The 21089-nt window shown below is 34.3% G+C and overlaps 3 protein-coding genes across 4 annotated transcripts; all 3 read left to right on the plus strand.

The window, feature by feature from the left end:
• The first annotated feature begins 889 nt into the window (after positions 1-889).
• Positions 890-3336, plus strand: FMA (basic helix-loop-helix (bHLH) DNA-binding superfamily protein). 2 transcript variants are annotated; one of them, XM_068460682.2, is made up of 5 exons: positions 890-970; positions 1125-1235; positions 1326-2090; positions 2164-2631; positions 2792-3336. In XM_068460682.2, the coding sequence occupies exons 2-5, from the start codon at positions 1209-1211 to the stop codon at positions 2882-2884; spliced, it is 1353 nt and encodes a 450-aa protein (XP_068316783.2). In that variant the 5' UTR covers positions 890-970; positions 1125-1208; the 3' UTR covers positions 2885-3336. The 2 variants fall into 2 exon arrangements, with proteins under 2 accessions (XP_068316783.2, XP_068316782.2); XM_068460681.2 differs by lacking the exons at positions 890-970; positions 1125-1235 and having other exon boundaries at positions 1263-2090.
• Positions 3337-8422: 5086 nt separating this feature from the next.
• LOC137722303 (large ribosomal subunit protein uL13w) lies at positions 8423-10860 on the plus strand. The gene is made up of 4 exons (XM_068461270.2): positions 8423-8777; positions 9184-9300; positions 9414-9501; positions 10530-10860. Exons 1-4 carry the CDS (start codon positions 8506-8508, stop codon positions 10671-10673), a joined length of 621 nt encoding a protein of 206 aa, XP_068317371.1. The 5' UTR covers positions 8423-8505; the 3' UTR covers positions 10674-10860.
• A 6850-nt stretch (positions 10861-17710) lies between these two features.
• LOC137723056 (Pectin lyase-like superfamily protein) lies at positions 17711-21010 on the plus strand. Its single transcript, XM_068462213.2, has 5 exons — positions 17711-18066; positions 18346-18505; positions 18675-18881; positions 19905-20152; positions 20616-21010. Exons 1-5 carry the CDS (start codon positions 17837-17839, stop codon positions 20773-20775), a joined length of 1005 nt encoding a protein of 334 aa, XP_068318314.2. The 5' UTR covers positions 17711-17836; the 3' UTR covers positions 20776-21010.
• Positions 21011-21089: the final 79 nt, after the last annotated feature.

Below are 21089 nucleotides of genomic sequence, written 5' to 3' on the forward strand. Positions count from 1 at the left end.
GGCAGGCCTGGACTTAGCTAGGGTGATTAGAGTAATGTATTTCTCCTTAAACACCTAAGTCTATCACCTTCCCTTATAATTTAGTTGAATATGTGGTATAGAATGAACTTTGTTAACAATAAAAAAGGACAAAAGAGAATTGATTTACGTACAACCTCTTTTTTCTTCAGTTAAAAAATAGAATAAAAAAAATCAATAATAAAATAACGGGGTTTGTTAATTGGACATTTGGGCACTCTAATGAGTTACTATTCCATTGTTGTCGTCACTTGAATGGGAGCAGAAATCACCGCTCTGATAATAACCGATTTTATCGATCAAATGTAAGAAATTTGGCAATGTACAATTTTTCATTACTGATAATATGCCATCAATTAAATCATTACGAAATTATATGCAGTTTGGTTAAAATTAGAGATTTATTTTGACTATTTCTTTAAGACAATATTACAAATGAGATAAGAAAAATATGGTACAAATATGATATGAATAATATAGTAAGAGTATCATTTTTGTTTCTTTAATTGTATTTTCAGAAAAGTGAGTTTAAGATTAGAAAAAGAAGAATAAGGTCTCGTGAATCTTGTTGGTAGGTTAATATCTATCTCTTTGAAAAGTTGTAAAGTTGAAATGATGAAATTAATCTTTGACAAAGCGCTCAGCCTTAATATTGGTCATGGGGAGAGTATACCACTGGCGCTAGCTCCTGTCCTGTGACACCCATAAATTAAAGAAAGCCGTGAAAGTGAGGTGAAACTGTGACAACAATATTAATCCCACAAGGCTCCTCCTTCTCACCCCCCCCCCCCCCCCCCCCACCCCTCTCTCTCTCTCTCTCTCTCTCTCTCTCTCTCTCTCTCTATATATATATATATATATATATATAGACACACACACACATACACGACGACATAACTGAACCACGTAGCCAAACCTCAACATTTCAAGTTCTTCTTTCTTCTCAAAACAGGTGGGTGTTTTGTTGGGGTCCAGTTCCTCGTCATAGATAAATTTGTAGAGATACTAAATCTTCATGATTATTGTTATCAAACTTTGTCACTATCCTCAAGCAATTGATTTTTTTACAGTTTGTAATTTCATGCATTATTTATCACCTTTTTCAGGTAGGGTAATATGTCCGTGCACGAAATCAGCTCCTGGCCCTAGCTAGGGTTTTCGAGTTTTACTGGGTCATCAAATATTTATATATGGAGAAGGAAGAGAACAACTATTCGGTACAAAATTAATCTCACACTGCTTAATTATCATCACTTCAGTTCATCACCATGTTGTTTTTTTGCTCTGACGACTTTGAAACATTGCAGGCTTTTATGCCGCCCAGCAACTTCAACAACCTGGATTACACCCTAGATCATCATGAAGAAGATCAACAGATGCTGAAGTCTCGCGTCGACGAGACTAATTCAAGCGATAACAACAATGGAATGGTGAATTACTTGATGTACAATCATCATCAACTACAACAACAGCAGCAGCAGCAGCAGCAGCAGCAGCAAATAAGCACGCAATTAGCTCCAGCAGGGTTTTGTGGTTCAACTAGTACTTCTTTTGACAAACTGAGCTTCGCCGATGTGATGCAGTTTGCCGATTTTGGACAAAAGTTGGCCTTAAACCAAACCAAGATTTCGGAGGAAGAGCCTGCGATTGACCCTGTTTACTTCCTCAAGTTTCCGGTGTTGAATGACAAGTTGGACAACAATCAAGACCAGTCGATCTCTCACATGGTTCCACAAGCAGAAGAGAGATTCACAGGGTTGGGTGAAGAAGACAAGACAAAGTCAATGGAAGAAGAACAAGATGAGGAAGGTCGGGTTTCTGGTAATAATAATTCAGTGCAGAAGCTCCACTTTCTTGGAGAAGAGCATCAAAACAACCCTAGAGGAGGAGGAGTACAACCGGAGCCGGCAGCAGCCAAGAACAAAAGAAAAAGACCACGAACTACCAAGACGACTCAAGAAGTTGAGAGCCAGCGGATGACTCATATTGCGGTTGAAAGAAACCGCAGGAAGCAAATGAATGAGCATCTTCGCGTGCTCCGTTCCCTCATGCCGGGCTCATACGTACAAAGAGTATGTATATATACTCTTTAATTTGTTTCTTTGAATATTGGTTAATAACTAATTCAATGTGTACATTGTATAGGGGGATCAAGCTTCTATAATTGGGGGAGCCATAGAGTTCGTGAGAGAACTGGAGCAGCTACTTCAGTGCTTGGAATCACAGAAGAGGCGAAGGCTCTTAGGAGAAGCACCTCCAAGACAAGTGGGAGATTCTGCCACGGCGGCGGCTATGGCAGTACAGGCAGCTGAAGGTGGCGGAGGACCATTAATCTTTCCAGCTGCTAATTTATCTATTAATAATCCGAATGATCCGATAAAGTTTGTGGACTATGAAACGGGGCTTCGAGAAGAAACTGCAGAGAACAAGTCGTGCTTTGCGGATGTTGAGGTGAAGGTTTTAGGGTTTGATGCGATGATCAAGATTCTATCTCAGAGGAGACCGGGGCAGCTGATTAAGGCTATCGCTGCGCTTGAGGATTTGCAGCTTAATATCCTTCACACTAACATTACCACCATTGAACAAACTGTTCTATATTCCTTTAATGTCAAGGTATGTACGTTCCGTTCAGCAGATGTTAAAGATAATAAGCAATGTTATTTAGACACACAAAACTAACACACTTAACACACTCTCGAGAAATTCACAATTTCATCCGATTAATAATATAGGGAGTTAATGAGTTAATTATATGCATGTGTATAATGGGCAGGTTGGAAGTGAGTCGAGGTTCACAGCTGAAGATATTGCAAGTTCAGTTCAGCAGATATTCAGTTTTATCCATGCAAACACCGCCAGCATGTGATCATACACGAGATCGATGATCAAGTTCAAGTAGCTAGCTACTTATGTTGAAGAAAGATCAAGATCAAGATCTGGATCAGTTTAATTTTTTTCGTGATGCCCCTGCCACTTGAATCTTATCATTAGTACTACCGTCTTGGTTTATTAAATAAAGAAAATTGATCTAGCAAAGTGGTCCCTGGTATATATAATATATAATACCACTTTAAATTTCCCATTTTCCTTAAATTACTTCATCTTCCATATTGTTTGTAAAAGGCATGTAGTCCTAAATCTCTTCCAAAGCAATAAGTAGTTTAATTTGCATGCCTCTCCAGTTTTTTGGTGGTATGATTTGATGTATTGCGTTAATATCATACAAAAAGTAAAATTAAAGAGTTGTTATTCAGGCTACAAATGTATCGACCGCTCTATTTTAATACCAATTAAATGAATGTCAATGAGTGAACCGTATGCATGATTTCTTGAATTATAACTAGATTTTAACGATGGTATATATTGGTGACCATAGTTTGTGCAAAGGGAAGAACCATGCATATGTGATATCCTTTTCCAAAGGTGGATATAAGCTCTCTCTCTCTCTCTCTCTCTCTCTCTCTCTCTCTCTCTCTTGTGGGGATGGCCAGTTTGGAGTAGACAACTTCTGTATTCTGTCATGCATGGTTGAAACTTGAAAATAATTTTGGAAGGTCAACGGATCCCCGTACCTTCCTGCCGTGGGTCGTTGACTTGTCAGCAATGACTCTTTTGGTGGTATTCGGCTGCACTCAGATGACCAAGATGTTGCCAAAGCTTAGAGGGTCCCTTGGTCTTTTAAATTTGTGAAGGTTCATCCATCACCAATTCAATTATATATGTCTGCTCGCTCACATTTGTCTTAATTAAGGAGGGTTGACCCATATGAGCTCTTGGTCTCTTCCAAGAGATTCACTCAAAGAGAATGGGAGACCCCCTTCATTATTTAACAAGGGTTATTGTACTTGTCCTTGTATGTGTATGTATATACGCCTCCTATAAAAAGTCAATGGGTAACGATAGTGGCACGACGTACATATAACTTTTGTTGTTATATGACACATTTCCAACGTTTAATATAGCACAACAGATATTACTTAGTATTACAATTTAATGATATTTTTTTTCACTCGTAATTGAAAGATTTTAGATTTAACTCTTAAGTTCGATATCAATTTATTTTGTACTTCTGTAGTGTAAATATATTATTGTATCAAATATATATATATATATATATATATATATATATATATATATATGTAAAGAGAGCAAACCTGACAATGTTCACTTTATTAGAAGAGATTCGGATTTCAGTACAGTTGAAAAAAAAGTTATACTAATGTCAAAAAAGATGCTTTTCTTTTTTGGGAGCATTTTTGCTCACTACCATTTAGTGTAATGTATGCTCATCACCATATTTATCATCGTTAGAAGAGTTTGAATTTTGAGATTCATGTAGTGCATGCACAAGCATAAATCTCAAAATTCAAACTTATCTAATGGTGATAAATATGATGGTGAACATACATCACACTAAATGATGATAAGCAAAAATGCACTCTTCTTTTTTAACAACAAAAAATATTGTGTGAAAGCAATAAATATGAGGCCAAATTTTAACAAGACAAAATATGATAAAAAAAAATCAAGTAATTCACTTTTTAATGAAAATGGTCTCTGAGATTTGTATAACATATAACTTTGATTCCTGAGATTTAAAATCAATAGAAGTGGTCCCTGAGATTGTCCATCATCCATTATTTTGATCATTCCATTAAGTTGAGGGTATAACACATAACTTTAGTCTCTGAGATTTGCATAACACATATTTTTGCTCCCTGAGATTTGCATAACACATAACTTTGGTCCCTAAGATTGTCTATCATCCATCATTTTGGTCATTCCATTAAAAAGCTCATGGACCACTTAACGGAGTTTTCCAATAAAATGACCAAAATAATAAATGGTTGACAATCTCAAAGACTACTTTTATTGATTTTAAATCTCATGAACTATTTTAACTAAAAAACCTTCAAAAAATAACACAAAGGTTTATACTAATTTGGGATAAGCATATGTTCAATTTGAATACGGCGAGAAAATTCTACTAATCTCAAACGAAGAATACAGAGTGTTTAAGCACTCACAAACACCACATCCTAACAAACCAAATAGCTTTCGCAAAAACAGAGAACAAATATAAAGAAGATGAGAATACACTTGAACTTTCTCCTCTCACAAGATCACTAAAGTAGCACTACTAACTTTAAATGGGTTGAACAAATGAGCTAAAAAAACTATTCTTTCTCTAGGTGGGATGTCGGTTGAACTCTCTAGTCCCGTTTGGTGAGCTGAATGAGATAGGTTATGATCAATTAAAATGGACTTAGGCCAAGTCCATTGTTTATTGTGTCAAATATGAGATGAATATGATTGAACATGATGAGTTATGAGTCCACAATATAGAGTGAGTTATCTAACATATCCTTATACATGGGTTACAAGTTCTGTCTTACAAGTCCCTGCCAATCCAATCAGGTCCCCTAAAATCCAATCTCATAGTACAGCTCACCAAATGGGTTCCTTTTTCACTCACTTCTTCATACTGATGAACTTGTGTATTAGATATGTCTCACAAAGCAAACCTAGCCACTTTCACATGGCACTTACATGATATAGCTAAAGCCCAATCCCCTACTTTTAATGTAGATAATATTAATTGTTCAAAAAAAAAAAAATCTCAAATTGGACTAAAACAATATGAGACCCAATACTGAGCCACGTATCCAACAATCTTCACCTTGACGAAACTTTTAAGACATCAATCAAAAATCAACAATAGTACAAACTCTAAATACTAACAAGAGTACAAGTGACCCGAGCCAAATATTCCAAACTCTCATACCAAATGAGCCAAGAACAAAGTTCAATTTCTTACGCACAAACGAGTGTCAAAAGAGAGCTATTACAAATAAGTGAAGCAACCCACATACAATAAATAAAAAGACAACAAACTAGTATACAAACTCTTCTCGTCACTCACCAAAGTTGCTACACACCCACAAATTATACAATCGCCTTACAAAGGTGCAACACTCTAGTGACAAAGAATAGTTTTTTTTGGTATCTTCTATACAGAGTGTTGCCACACAAGAAAACAACAAGAAGAAAATCTTCTTTCTTCAACACAGAAGGTGCGATAAGAACTCTCCAATTTTAAATGAGTTTCTCTCTTTTTTTTTTTTCCTTTTTTTTTAATAACAAAATGTCTATGTTTCCCCACCACCAAATCATTGATTGGTTTGATTGGAATGTTTTAATATTGTGCATTGCCGACTTGACTTCTTTATCAAGATGATCGAACGGCTAAGCAATGAACCTCTTATTGGCTTAGGTTACTTCAATTTTTAGAGTAAAATTAAAAAAATTTAGCCCAGTAAATTTAGGTTTTAACCCATGAACAACTTTTTTGGCTATTATTGAAAGATGAATTTAGGTTTTTTTTTTAACTTAACATTTCTTTTAAAAAAAAAACTTTTCTTTAAAAAAAAAAAAAAGAAGGTATGTAGACCATCATAAATTAATTTTATGAATATTTTGACCTAAAAATATTTCAATTCCGATAAATATTGAAAAATCATTAAATCGACACATGAAACTCATGAAACACTATGGAATAATATGAAACACATGATATAGATTGGAAGAATTGCAAATGGGAAGAAATGGTTTTGGAAGATGGTAGAAAGAAAAATTGGAAGAACTGTAGGAGAAAAATGAGTTTTGTGTGGATGTTTGAACAACTACATAGGTATTTATAGAGTTTTTGGGTGAATTTTGAGTTAAATAATTTTTTTAATATTATTTTTAGCCGTTGGATTTAAATTTGGGTAGTTAGATATTTTTTTACCGTTAGATTTAATTATATTTGATCTCCGCCGTTGGATTCAATAAATATATAAATATAAAACTAAAAAAAAATTGTTTGAATGTAGACCGTTGGATGAACCATCGGCCAAACTGATTGTGACTGCTACATCATAAAAGAGCCGTTGGGCTTAGTTACCCATTAGACATCAGGGCAGACAGCCCCATGTAGGTGGGCCATATTCTATGAGCTCCACCAAGTTTTTTGGGCTAAATCTTGGAGGGAATTTAAGTTTTTTTTTTTTTAGTTTTAACACTTAACCCAATTTTAGAATAAGGGTTGGAGAGAAATGGAGAGAAAATTTAGGATTTACTCCAAGGGTTAGAGTTATGCAAATAAACCTTGTGGTATGTAAATGTTTGTCAAAGTTGTGCACATTTTCAGACCTTGCACACTCCAACAAAACCAAATATGTTGAAAATTAGTTTTATTGTGTTTTGTTTTTTTAAGTAAAATGGAGGAAGAATACGAAAACGATTGTTTAGTCATTTGACTCATTCCATTTCTTATATGCAGATCACCATTCTATAATTACAGAAAATATATCAAAATATTCCACCATTTTCAAAATATATCAAAATATTTTCATAAACACTGACAAAAATAAAAAAAATTTGATCAAAAAAATAAACACTGACTAAAAATTATTTTATTAAAACTTTCTTGTGCATAGATTAACGTGTTATGGATTTGAATCATAACTTAGTAAAAACACATCATAGTTACATCAACATGACGACGTAACTTTATGTTCCTATGTGACTTGACCAGTCACTAAGGTGACCTCATTCATCGGTCGCCTATTCCATGACCTCCTCCGACAACAACAACTCTCGGTAACTAGCCTTTATTTGTAGGTTTAAAATTTTAGTTTTTCTAGTATTATTTTTGTAATATTTTCAAGTATTCTCAAAACACGTTAATTTTTTTTAATAGGTGATTTAGAGTATATTCAAAGGAAATGTTAAATTCAAAATATCAAATTTAAATTTGATAGTTGACTTGGTAATTTGATATATTGTCAATATTTTTCTTTCATCCGGTATGCCAAAATTTATTTCTTCATTTATGTTTTTTTAAACAAAATAATAAAAGTTAGGTTGTTATTGGTTTAAAAATAATAAAATAATACTTAAATATGCTAGCATTTAAAGTAAGACAAATGAAATGTCTTTGTAAATAACAAAAATCAAATTTGAAGGCAGTTTCAAATTTAATATCTATTTATCCATGTTAGCTTAGCTTTCTTTTCTATATCATCTTTGACACCTCGATTAAAGTAAATAGTACGTCATTTGTTACCGTGATATAATTATGTGACATTTTTAACATCTCATTATGAGACGGTCTTACATGACTAACCAAAATTTGCGAAAAAGTAAAAAATTAAAATAAAACCGGGCCAAGGTGTTTCATCGAAATCCTAATTCTTCCAGGTTCAGCGTGTGTAGGCGCCCAGTTTGTTGATCGGGAATAGCATGGGCCTGAGACTGGGCCGCGCTGCTACCCTCGCAGCCCAGATGTCAAATGTACACCCGCCAGCAGCGGATGGGAACCCGCATCCTATGTAAACTTCCTTTATAAACCACACATACACAAAACCCTAACTCTTGCACTCATTTCTCACTTCAGAGCCGCATTAGGGTTTCAGAGAGAGAGCGAGAGAGAGCGAGAGAACAATGGTGTCTGGTTCAGGTATCTGCGCAAAGCGCGTTGTGGTGGACGCCCGCCACCACATGCTCGGCCGCCTGTCGTCGATCCTCGCCAAGGAGCTGCTCAATGGCCAGAAGGTCGTGGTTGTTCGCGCGGAGGAGATCTGTATCTCTGGTGGGCTGGTGAGGCAGAAGATGAAGTACATGAGGTTCTTGCGTAAGCGCATGAACACCAAGCCTTCTCATGGTCCCATCCACTTCCGCGCCCCTGCTAAGATCCTCTGGCGCACCATCCGTGGGTACGTCGTCTTTTCTCTGTTATCCTTCACCGATTTATTGATTTATGCATGTTTAAATGAGGTTAACCTGGTGGGTTTCTCTTGGTTTAATTGATTAGGTTACATTTTCTTTTGTAAATTAATGGAATTTATGAAACCCATATGGGGATTTTGTTAGTTCTTATTGTTGGGTTTTTGGTTGATGATGGAAATTGATTGTTTAATTCAGTAGGAGCTGTAAAGTTTCGTTTTTGTTCTATTTTATAGTTTTTTTTTTCTGGATTTAGTTAAAGAGTTATGTAGTTCTTTGTTAGGAATAAAGAATGTTCTTGCTTTCTGCTTTGTTCTACTGCTTGAGAGAGTTTTATTTATTTATTTTTTTTTTGGAAATATGTTGAATTAGTTTTGTTATTACTTTGTTTTCCAGGATGATTCCCCATAAGACTAAGCGTGGTGCTGCTGCACTTGCTCGTTTGAAGGCATATGAGGGTATTCCACCTCCATATGACAAGGTTAAGAGGATGGTCATTCCTGATGCACTCAAGTAAGCATTTTGACACCATGTTTTTAATTTGCTAATTTCCTTCCTTGTTATTTTAGATTGTTTTGTTTTTCATGACTTGAATGTTTATTGTGTTATCATTTGGGAATCTTCAGGGTCTTGAGGCTCCAAGCAGGACACAAGTACTGTTTGTTGGGCAAGCTTTCTTCTGAGGTTGGATGGAACCACTATGAGACCATCAAGGTGAGAATCTCATGCTTTCCTTGTTTGCTTTTACTGAGTATTTTGTGTCCTTGTGCTGAGAGTTTCTCTGCAATGGTTTGGGTAAAGGATCAAGTTTTCTCTTTTAGTTCAAAGTAGTATACCCATTATTTCCTATTGAGTCGGATTGCAGTCTTAGATGAGTACAATGTAGTTTCCGTGGTATATGTATTTTCTCCCTCTTAAATGCACAATGTTATTTGCGCTTCTGTTTTCATGGTTTGGGAAATGGTTGCTATATGCTTCATGTTGCATGTCTGAGTGGTGGAGTCGACTAACATTATTGTACTATAGTAGTAAAAGGCACTCCTTTTGTTTTCTATCTTTATTAATCACTTGTATTGGTCTTTACTTTCTGTTTTCTAAAGCTATGATCGGGTGAGGGATCTCGAAGTCTCAATTAAGGAATTTATCACAAATTATTAAATGGGGGGTGATTACAAAAAGCCCTCCTTGACCATTACAAAGGCATATGAGGGGAATTTGCAAATCCGACTTGGAAGGTGTCATTTGCAAATCCCTCTTACGTACCTTTGTAAGGATCATACAGGGCAATATGTTAATCCCGTCTATGAACCTTTTGTGTTCCATTCTTTACTTTGTTTCAATCCCTTGGAAATTGGCAATTTCTCACCCAAACATAGCATAAGTTCTAGTTATGTAGTTGATTATATTGGTTCGTATTGTCAATTGTTTATTATTCCTCTGATTTGATCCCCATGTATACTAACACATGTACTGAAAATTTGGAGTCTCACAGTTTATATCAGCACTTGATTTTTTGTATTCTATGTGGTCTTGTGGTTTATCTAAGTTAGGTCTAGTACTTTCTGCGTTTGTATTATTGCATCACCAGAGCATAAATTCCATACGCGTCCATGAAACTCATATGCATGTTGTTTTATCTTTGGGAAAGCGCTCTCATTATACAATGGAGGAGCACGAAGTTCACGCATTTATTTTACTCTCTTGTGCCTACTAATGTTAAACTACTGAATTTGTGCGTGCAGGAGCTTGAGAACAAGAGAAAGGAGAGAGCCCAGGTTGCTTATGAGAGGAAGAAACAGTTGAACAAACTGAGGGTGAAAGCAGAAAAGGTTGCTGAGGAGAAACTAGGACCCCAGCTTGAGATCATTGCCCCCATTAAATATTGATGAGTAGAATTTTTTGTTTTAAGATGATAATGTTGACGATTGAGTTGCGGAGTTCAATTTTGTTCGTGTTATGACACTTCGTTGTTTGCTCTAATAGCTTAAGCATTTGCGTAGTTGTTTCTGATACATATCTTTCACTTGTTTGGGATTTGGTATTCATGAAGTGGCTAAATCACTCTTTTATGAATTCGGTTCTTTTGCTTTTGAAATTACACCAACACATTTGAAATTGACACGAATTCCCCTATCAACATTTAAGTTTAACATCTGATTTAGTAATCAACCCTGAATAATGGTTATGAGTGCGAAGTTAGAGTAGGGGTGATCTTTGGTATATCCGGATCGGAAACAATTGGGATACATGTCAATGTTGAGTTCTCCTAAGATTCTGTTCCTGCAGTTGGACAATGCCATCTCAAAGCGGTTTTTACCATATATCTAGTTCGATGTGTTTTTTCAATGAACTCTGTGCCAGCAAACAAGAAATTAAAGTTATGTATGCTAGTTCTATGTGTGTTTTGTCAGCAACCAAGAAATTAAAGATATACATTAGCAAGGCCACAATAAAATTTTGACAGTAAAAACTCTAGACAAATTTTGTGCATAGTTGATTTGACGAAATTTCATTTACAAGAAAGCAAACATCGTTAGCCTAATTGACGAACACCCTGAAAAGGGGGAGGTGTCTACCAAGGGCCTATGATGCTTAAGTCAGAAAAGTAGCACAAAGAAAAGAGAACTTGAAAGAGTAATGACTTCTTAGTAGTAAGTGATTTCCTGTTTTCTCCAATTGACTTAGCTATTTATAGGGAAAAAACCCTAGCAAGTAGTTGGGAAGGGAAGTTGTAGAGCATACCAGGTAGTCTTTGATGACGTAGGCTAGCCCCATAGTCCTACCATCTAGTATTCTTGAAGATCCCGTTGGTAAGACCACAAGTGCACTGGACACCCAAGGAGAGACTCTAGAGAGTCAGTGCCCTGCCATCATTGGATCGAGTGTGGCCCAATGGCAGGACATATTATGGGTGGCTTGGAGAGCCCATAATATGTGCCATGGGCGGCTAGGAGAGCCCATGGTGCGTTTTGGCATAAAATCCTAATTACCTTAGGGCAAACTACATCTTATTCCCTTAAGATAATTTTGTGGTCTACTCATGACGTCAAGGGTACAATTATTATATTAAGCATATAGTCTGTGTTTTTCTCCTATTAAATGTGGTTAATTTATGTCTCCAGAAAACACATCATTAGAATGTCCGACATGAATTTTAAGTAGTTTATGGCATTGAGAAACTGAGAAGAAAAACAGGTTTCATAATAGTCTTCGTAAAAACTTCTGAAAGGACTAACATCAGTGATGTGGTCATATTTTCATATATTATCATCATATATTCACTTTGAATTTTGTATACATTAATGGGTTAAATGCACTAATAATATTGTTTTGATCTTTAAGCATTTGATAGCGGAACAACATGAAAAAGGAGAAGAAAATGACAATTTTGGGTGTCTAGAGTAATTTCAATGGAGTAAGAGGCTAATTAATTGCACCAAGACATGCATTACAATAGGAAGATGAGACTACAACGGTTTTGGAAATCAAATGGACATGGGAATGCTATTTAATCGATTTTAGGAGAGAACTTAATTACTAGTTTTATTATTTCCGTTTATTTTTCTTTCCCTTAATAATGACTTAAGGTCCATTAGATAGGATTTTAGTGGGCATTTAATTGAATTTAGTAGGATGTATTTTTCCTTCTTGCTGTGGGTTTTATATAAGGAGGTAACTTCTCCTTATTAGGAGTCAGCCACTAAAACAAAAAATCATCGTATTTGGAGGAGAAGGTTGCGGCAAAGAGGAAGAAAGCTAGAGTTTGATTTTTTTGTTTTTTTCTAGGGCTACGATGTAGTCTGATCATATTAATTGCCTTGTGACATTGTTATTATCATGTTTTCTTCTTTATTGACTAATTTTTCCTATACATAATGCTCTTGTTTTTTGTTTAGATGCTTGATCACCACCTAAGTTTTAGTTAAGTTGATTTGATGCAAGTTATAATAGATTATAGATGTCATACTTCACTTAGATTTAGCTTCTTGCAATTGATACCATAAACATCTATTTGTAGATGCCATGCAATTAGGGTTTGTGTGATTTTTCCAAGGATTTCCATAGAGCTTAATGGGTTCTTACTTGTTTAAATTCATCTAGAAGCCATAGAAGGTTAACATGTAAGGATACTTTTGATGCAACCAGATGTCATGGCCGTTGAATAACTAGGGAAAATCGATCATCAATATCGGAGAACTACTTGAGCATAACATACTAAGGAAATTAAGTAGAATTGGTTACGGTGAATTCGGTTGCCCTAGGTCTTCCTTTCTTATGTTTTCAATTTATTAATGCATTTTATTTTCAAGTTTTATTTAATTTCACTTTAAGTCAAAACGTCATATATTTTCTGTTAAAGCTTCTCCATTATAATTTGTTTCAATATAGTTAATAACATTTTTAGAATCAATTCGATGTATGTGGAAAGATATCCGTGCTTCAAAGTAATACTATCATCTGATTCGTATACTTGCGAACACTAAAATTCGAGACTTGATGAGGTTAATTTTGGTTATCTAATTTTCGCAACAATCAATGACTTATAATTCAATTATTTTCACATAAAAACCTTATGTCATAATTAAAAAATAAACAAAATAGCATAGCGTCTTTAAACTCTATGCTATTTACGCGGTAGTTGGTTGCACTTGATTTTGAAGAACCTCCGGACTTAGTTAGGTATATGTTGTTTGACAATTGTATCTTTTAGTTGCATCCATATTTAGGATTGTTGGGAGTTTGGTTTTCTTCCACACGCGCAGCCACGCTCCACACATGCAATTTTTGTAGAGTACATGCTCCACCATTGGAAACAAACTATTTAATAAATCAAATAAAAATCACGAACATGAAATGCGTGAGAAGTTAAAAATAATATGTGTTTATCATTTTCTCATTTTTACTTTGTGCTATCCTTCACATCATCACTTGTTAGAAAAGGAGAATATGTTTTGGAGGCCTTAATATGCCAAAGCAAGGGTTGACACTTGACATTAAGTAGTAGTAGTTTTTTTTATAATCTTTTTTCTAGGGTGGAAAAATAACAGATATGGAACCCTTGGAGGGATGGAGAGCAGTTATTGAAATTATAACAGAAAATAACTGTATAATTACTTATTAGTGTTAGGTTGACAAACATTTTGGACCAAATTTACAAATTATATAATGTGTTATCAATAAAAAATAAACACATTAATTAGCATTGAGGGTCGTGGACTGGATGGGATCGGACCTTAGGAAATGATTGGATTGGCAGAGAGATGTAAGGCATGACTTGTAACCCATGTATAAGGATATGTTAGATAACCCTTTCTATTGTGAATTCATAATGCATTATGTCCATTCATGTCCATCTCACATTTTGAATAACAAACAATAGATTGGACTCAGTCCATTTTAATTGATAATAACCTATCACTAGCAGCCCACCAAACAGGCCCCTACGTAATAATCTAATTATCAAAAACCACGTCATATGATATACAAAGTATAGTTTAAGTAGATGGTCTCCCTAACATTACCTATTACTTATTTTACAAGAAAATGGTCATAAAGTTTTCAAACACTAATATTATTTTAACAAATTTGTAGCAATTAGCACTTCAATTGGCAGGTAAGGCTCACAACCAACAATTATAAGGTCAAAAACTTGGTTTACCAAATTTATTCAGAACTTACCTACCACACTTTGATATAGTGCGTTTTCATCCTACAAAATAACAAAAATTCTAGATTGTTCGACTCATTTGAGGAAGAAACTGGGAGAGTAGCCAAATGTCCTTCTCATATGTTTTTGCTTGAGAAGGTGGAAAATGTAAGGACTTGATGATTTTCAACCTCAATTTTGATGGCCACAAAGAATTTTGTTAGAGCATACTTGTGCTTGATTTTTTTTTAAAAAGCACGATAGAATATTATCATATTAAAATAAGAATAAATTAGGTTTCAGTCTCTAGTTAATAACGAGCATTGACTAAAATCTTATCGATTTCAATTTGTGACCAAAGTTCTTGACTTTTTTCACACTAGACTTCATAATAAATTTTGAGAAATGCTAAGCGGCTCTTGCGAAAATGAGATTTTTCATGAACTCTCTGACACATTACAGTTTAACGTCAATTCTCATATCAACATTATGAAACATTGTGCGAAAAAAATATAAGGAGATAAAATGTTCATAGGGAGTTTCACTTTTGAAAGAGTCTTCTTAACTTTTCTCATAATTTGTTTTACACGACAACAATTTGTATTGGGTATTGGAAATAATATTTATTCATTCGTTTATTTATAGAATTGTTGAAAAGTTGTTTATGGTAAGTTTCTCAAAATTTTGAGCGACTTATTCTTAACTAATCAACAAGATTATCTAATTTTTATTTAAAAAAAAAACAAGATTATTTTCATCTTCAAACGCTACCCAAATATGCTATGAGTTTTTTTTTTTTTTTTTTTCTTTGGTCAAATAATAGATTTGTTAAATGAAATGTTAGATTAAGGAGTCGACGGATCTCAAACTCACGCCGTAATGTAAAGCAACACTACTCTACACCACTGTAGTAAAAGACCACTTGTGCTATGGGGTTTAGCAGCCACAAAACTTTAGAATCAAGGTCATCCACTAGAGGAAGTCTCGTCGTTTTCTTTCAAGCTCACTTTTGTTTGCAACTTTATTTTATCGCTCATCCTACATATATTAAAATTGTACTCATGAATCACTATCCATGGCTTATATCCCCATATATTATTATTGGTACATTATTTTTCAGGTGCTGCTGTTTATGCATCATACTTACATGTGTATATTCTTTTTCGTTGATTTGAAAATGTATCTATGTAAAGTTTATTAGAAGAAATTTATTAATTTTATCAAGCATAATATCTATTTATTATTATTATATTATTATTATTATTATCCTTTTTTTTGAAGAATGTACCCATGTTTTTTGTTTGAAGAATCAACCAAATGCCTTGTGGTACATTATTTTTTTGGGTTGATTTAATGAATGTACCCATAGTTATTTTTATATGTAAACATGATTTTCTACTAATTTTGAATTTTTTTTTCATAAGGTGGGGAGTATAATTTTTATTTTTGAATAATTTTAATCCCAAAATCATGGGTTTTATTTAAAATATCATTAATATAGGCAACTACAAATTCCAATTTTAAAAATAAAATAACTGACATGGAAATACAATAATACTAATAGTCAGGGACTTGGATCAAACACTAAAAATAAATAAGATTTTAATCAAAGAATATTGGTAGTTAGAGACCACATCCAAGTCTCCCAAGACATACAATGGAGAGGGCTTCAATCACAAAAAAGTTTTTGTCAAAGTTTTCAACCATGTCTAAGGAAAAAAAGTGTACATGCACCAAACAGATCAGTTATACCTATTCAAACCAATTAATCATTTGTGAAATTGTTAAACCATATCTAACCGATCTATACGCAACTCCATTTGCGCCTCTTCTGACATGAATTGGTACGATTGAGTTGGCTAGAGTAATGTGTTATTTCTACACTCAAGTTCGAATATTTATCTTATAATTTAGATGATATTAGTGCATATAGTTTGTAAAAATGAGTCTCAAACCCACTTAATACAAATAATACGTTTTTGCATTTGAGCAAATTTTAATCCGGAAACAAAATATGCTAAGGTTTGGAAGGCTACTTTTTTTTCTTTCTTTCCTTTTCTTTTTGAACAAACGATATTATCTACATTGGTGGGCTTAGCCTCACAATGGGCTAGTAATAATGTGGTTCAAATTTGCTTTTGATGAGAAAGCCTAAAATTTCTCGCTTACAACTGAAGAAAAATATCACTAGATCGTAGTACTAAGTGGCAGGTTGGAAGGCTACTTAAACAAATCTAATAATTTTGTGTCAATATGTCAATATTTGTTACCATTTTTGAGTTTGCAGTATCTTCCATCTTTAATTATGGGAAGTGGCATGGCAGGCCAACCCCATATTAGAAAAAAAAAAATTTATTTGTTCCTAAAATGTCTATAAGCAATATCTGAAATCATGGGATTTTATTTTTATTTTCTTTCTATATATAGGCAAACTGTTATTCTTTTGATTTACCTTCTGTTTTGCATTATTCTTTTGATTTTCTTTCTATTTTGTAATATTTTTTTGTAGAGTTAATTGGAACTTTGGTCCTTCAACAAGAATATGTGAGAATCGGTTTCTAAATTTATTAAAATGTGTAGTAGTTGTCATTTCACGTGAAGCAAAGACCTATATACGTTTTTGTTAGAAGATGCGACTATAAGAGAAAGGTTCAGAACAAAAAGGATAGAGGAAGGCTAGAGATGATAAGAAAATATACGGAGTATTAGAACTAACAGAAGGTTTGGCGCAAAACCGAACATAACTACATTTTAAGATTCATACAGCCAATTTCACTTAATATAATAAGGCTTAGCCGGTGTTGTTGTTACTTTTATGTTACCTTCTTTTGTCGATTTTCTGGATCTTCTAATTTCTGCAACAAAACATGTTCGTACTACCGTACACTTTGATGTAGCCTGAAGATACATTTTTTTCCCTTTATAATTCTTTAGAAAATACGTAGGAAAGGAAATAAAATAAAATAATAAATTTATGATTATTATGGTACATTCTTTTGTTGAGAGACCTTTGACTTTCCCACATTCCCTCCAAATCCCACTCTCTCTCAATGGCATGCTTTAAATACAACCACATCAATGCACCAAGCAAAAATTGAAAACCCCATTTCTTTTCGGTTCTCTCCCCTCTCTTCTTCTCCACACAGCCAGATATATATATATATATATAGAGAGAGATACAGAGAGAGAATATAGCAGAGCCCATTTCTTTTGTGTTCTGCTCTTCCCCTCTCTTCTTCTCAACTCAGACAGATATATATATATATATATATATATATATATATATATAGAGAGAGAGAGAGAGAGAGAGACACACACACACACACACACACACGGAGAATATACACGAGCTATATATATACTGTTGATTTTCTGCTATTTTAATTTTCGTTAGGCTCAAAGATGTCGTCGTTTTTCCAGTGTGTTGCCCTAGTTTTAGTAGGTCTTGGATTATTTGGAGAAGCAGATGCCCAACTGTATAGAGTATACGGCAATAAGAAGATTGCTTATTACACCACTACAGTTGATAAATCCGGCCGTGGCGATTTCACCTCCGTACAATCTGCCATCGATGCTGTTCCTAAAAACAACCGGCACTGGGTTTCTATCAAGATCAAGGCTGGCACGTATAGGTATTTTCATTTTCTTTTTCAACTTTTAAAAATCACTGATTATAAAAAGAGAAGTGATTTCGACACCATTTTTTCCGTTCATCAGCACACCATTGTTTATCTGTGGGATTTAGATGGAACAGATTAAGGAAGAATCAAGGGACATAACCACATAAATAAACACGAGTGTACATACAAATGAATTAAAAAAAAAATTGTTCAAAATCATTTCCCCATTATCTAAATTTCTTGGATTGTTGTAATTTTTCGTGTGTGTATATCATATGAATAATATTGCAGGGAAAAAGTGACTATCCCGAGTGATAAGCCGTACATAATTCTCAAAGGAGAAAATAAGCGCAAAACACAGATTGTTTGGGATGATCATGACTCACTTGCACAAAGCCCTACTTTCGCCTCATTCGCTGATAATATCATTGCCAAATCCATCACCTTTGTGGTAATTATATTTAAATATAAATAAATAAATAAATATATATATAACCTCTAATTTGTTCTATTAATTTTGTTTAATTAGATTTCTTCAATATTCAAATAATTATACCTCTAATTTGTTCTATTAATTTTGTTTAATTAGATTTCTTCAATATTCAAATAATTATATGCAGAATTCATACAACAACCCTGTGAATAGCAACCCTCAAATGCCGGCAGTGGCGGCGATGATATCCGGTGACAAGTCGAAATTTTATCGATGTGGTTTCTTTGGGTTGCAAGACACTTTGTGGGATGTTAGTGGTCGTCACTACTATAAGCTTTGCACCATCCAGGGTGCGGTCGATTTCATCCTCGGCAGTGGCCAATCCATTTTTGAGGTTACTTCATACTTTAATTACGTTACCCCTTAATTTCAAACTTCAATTTTCATAAACATGTTTTCGCACATCAATAGCTAACAATCATCTACACTATACAATACAGAGTCTTGTTGAGGGACCCAATTTATGACCTATACATAGAATTATGGATACGTTGGTGAAAAAGTTGGGTCACATAGCACTATGTTTCTTAAAGACATTAGGGCTGGTTTGGTATTGCTGTGCTTTGAAAAAAAACTGTTTTTGCTATGCTGTGAGAATAAGCAGCTGTGAAATAAAGCAGCAGAGTGTTTGGTAAACTTTTTTGTAAAAGTTCTTTTGAAAACAAAAAAGCAGTATTATAGTGTTTGGTAAACTTTTATGTAAAACAGATGTGGAAAAAACCTATTTTTCAAAGCTGGGTTTTGCAACTTCTTGTTTTTGGTTTTTTTTCACCCAAAACTGTGAAAAAAAGCTGAAGCTGAATGTTTACCAAACACAAAAACAGCTCCCAGCTGTGCTTTGAAAAAAAACTGCTTTTGCTATGCTGTGAGAATAAGCAGCTGTGAAATAAAACAGCAGAGTGTTTGGTAAACTTTTTTGTAAAAGTTCTTTTGAAAACAAAAAAGCAGTATTATAGTGTTTGGTAAACTTTTATGTAAAACAGATGTGGAAAAAGCCTATTTTTCAAAGCTGGGTTTTGCAACTTCTTGTTTTTGGTTTTTTTTCACCCAAAACTGTGAAAAAAAGCTGAAGCTGAATGTTTACCAAACACAAAAACAGCTCCCAGCTTTTTTTTATACCAGTTTTTTTCAGAATCACCTCAGTACTAAACCAGGCCTTAATGATGATACATACTTGATCCAACTGTCAACAATGGTTGGCATTGAATGTATGTAGTTACTCATAAAAAAATACACATATATAGCATCTACTTATCAAATAACAATCTATAGCACATGATACGTTGTCAATATGTCATTACTATTTTGTTGAAAAAACATTAAACGGTGATTTTTTTTTAATGTTCAACATGCGTAGAGATGTTCCATATCAGTTCTTGGTGGAGCTTTGGGACGTGGTGTGGCGGGTTTTATCACAGCACAGGGAAGAGACAGCCCAAAGGATCCCAATGGGTTTGTGTTCAAGGATTGCAAAGTGATTGGTAATGGTTCAACCTTCTTGGGAAGGCCATGGAGAGGTTACTCAAGGGTCATATTCTACAATTCCAATTTCTCAGACGTCGTCGTTCCTGAGGGCTGGGCTCCTTGGAATATGGTTGGCCACGAGTAAGACCTCTCACCCTTATTATATTAACACTAACTTTAGTCACATCAAATTTCACCAATTCTTTCATTTTCCTCAATGTAATCCTTTCAAAGCATCAAAGTTACTAAATTTGTTCACCAAATGATGTATTTGTACATTACAAATAGCTTACTAGTTTGTGTTAAGTAATGTTTCTGTTTGACTTAGATTTGAATCAAATAAACATTGTCATGCATGTTTTGCATAACCCATTTCCCCTTGGTAATATTCACAAGAGTCACCAAAAGATATTACAAGTGATGAAATTTGAGCAGAACCACACAATGAATAGGCCATAGTTTGGTATATGTCGAACTCGCCATTTTTAGGAAGCGAAAATGAGATATCATATTTACCAATAAAGAAGAATATCATTAGACTATTAGTACTACCGACAAACATTCTTTTGGTCTCTAAATGTATACAACTTAATGTGATATGCAGGGAGCAATTGACGTACGCGGAGCTTGAGTGCTATGGACCAGGAGCCAACACTTCAAAGCGAGTGAGTTGGGAAAAGAAGCTTAGCAGTGATACAGTGCAGCAGTTTGCAAGCTTGGAATTTATTAATGCTGATGGATGGCTCAGTGACCAGCCATTCTAAATTAATTTTATTTTAATTTTATTTAATTAAATTTCAGGAGAAGCATTATTGCCTGCAAGTCTTGTAAAACACTCAATTTCTCCATTGCATTCCAACATTTCGAAGATTGCTCGTGAAATTTCGTGTCAAATGTGTTCAATGTTCAAAGAATTGTTTGCTTGTCCCCATTTGGAATTGGAAGTGATTTATTCACTTTCTTCTATTTTAAAGCCAAGTTTCGACCTCTTCTTATTCATGTTGTACAAGTGCCAAAACAATCTTTATGTGAGAGTTGAAGCCTCAAATGGAGAATTGAGATTTTTTTTTTATTCAGA

The sequence above is a fragment of the Pyrus communis genome, chromosome 4 (genome assembly GCF_041283825.1).
Source record: "Pyrus communis isolate YQ-2024b chromosome 4, ASM4128382v1, whole genome shotgun sequence".
In the NCBI taxonomy this organism is placed as follows: Eukaryota; Viridiplantae; Streptophyta; class Magnoliopsida; order Rosales; family Rosaceae; genus Pyrus; species Pyrus communis.

Bases quoted from the DNA above. Each gene is read 5' to 3' on its own strand.
- LOC137722303 (XM_068461270.2), top strand. From the start codon at position 8,506: ATGGTGTCTGGTTCAGGTATCTGCGCAAAGCGCGTTGTGGTGGACGCC. The intron at 8,778-9,183 runs GTACGTCGTCTT...TTTGTTTTCCAG, and splicing joins CTCTGGCGCACCATCCGTGG to GATGATTCCCCATAAGACTA. The intron at 9,301-9,413 runs GTAAGCATTTTG...GGGAATCTTCAG, and splicing joins GTCATTCCTGATGCACTCAA to GGTCTTGAGGCTCCAAGCAG.
- FMA (XM_068460681.2), top strand. From the start codon at position 1,287: ATGTTGTTTTTTTGCTCTGACGACTTTGAAACATTGCAGGCTTTTATG. The intron at 2,091-2,163 runs GTATGTATATAT...TACATTGTATAG, and splicing joins CGGGCTCATACGTACAAAGA to GGGGATCAAGCTTCTATAAT. The intron at 2,632-2,791 runs GTATGTACGTTC...TATAATGGGCAG, and splicing joins TATATTCCTTTAATGTCAAG to GTTGGAAGTGAGTCGAGGTT.
- LOC137723056 (XM_068462213.2), top strand. From the start codon at position 17,837: ATGTCGTCGTTTTTCCAGTGTGTTGCCCTAGTTTTAGTAGGTCTTGGA. The intron at 18,506-18,674 runs GTAATTATATTT...AATTATATGCAG, and splicing joins CCAAATCCATCACCTTTGTG to AATTCATACAACAACCCTGT. The intron at 18,882-19,904 runs GTTACTTCATAC...CAACATGCGTAG, and splicing joins GTGGCCAATCCATTTTTGAG to AGATGTTCCATATCAGTTCT.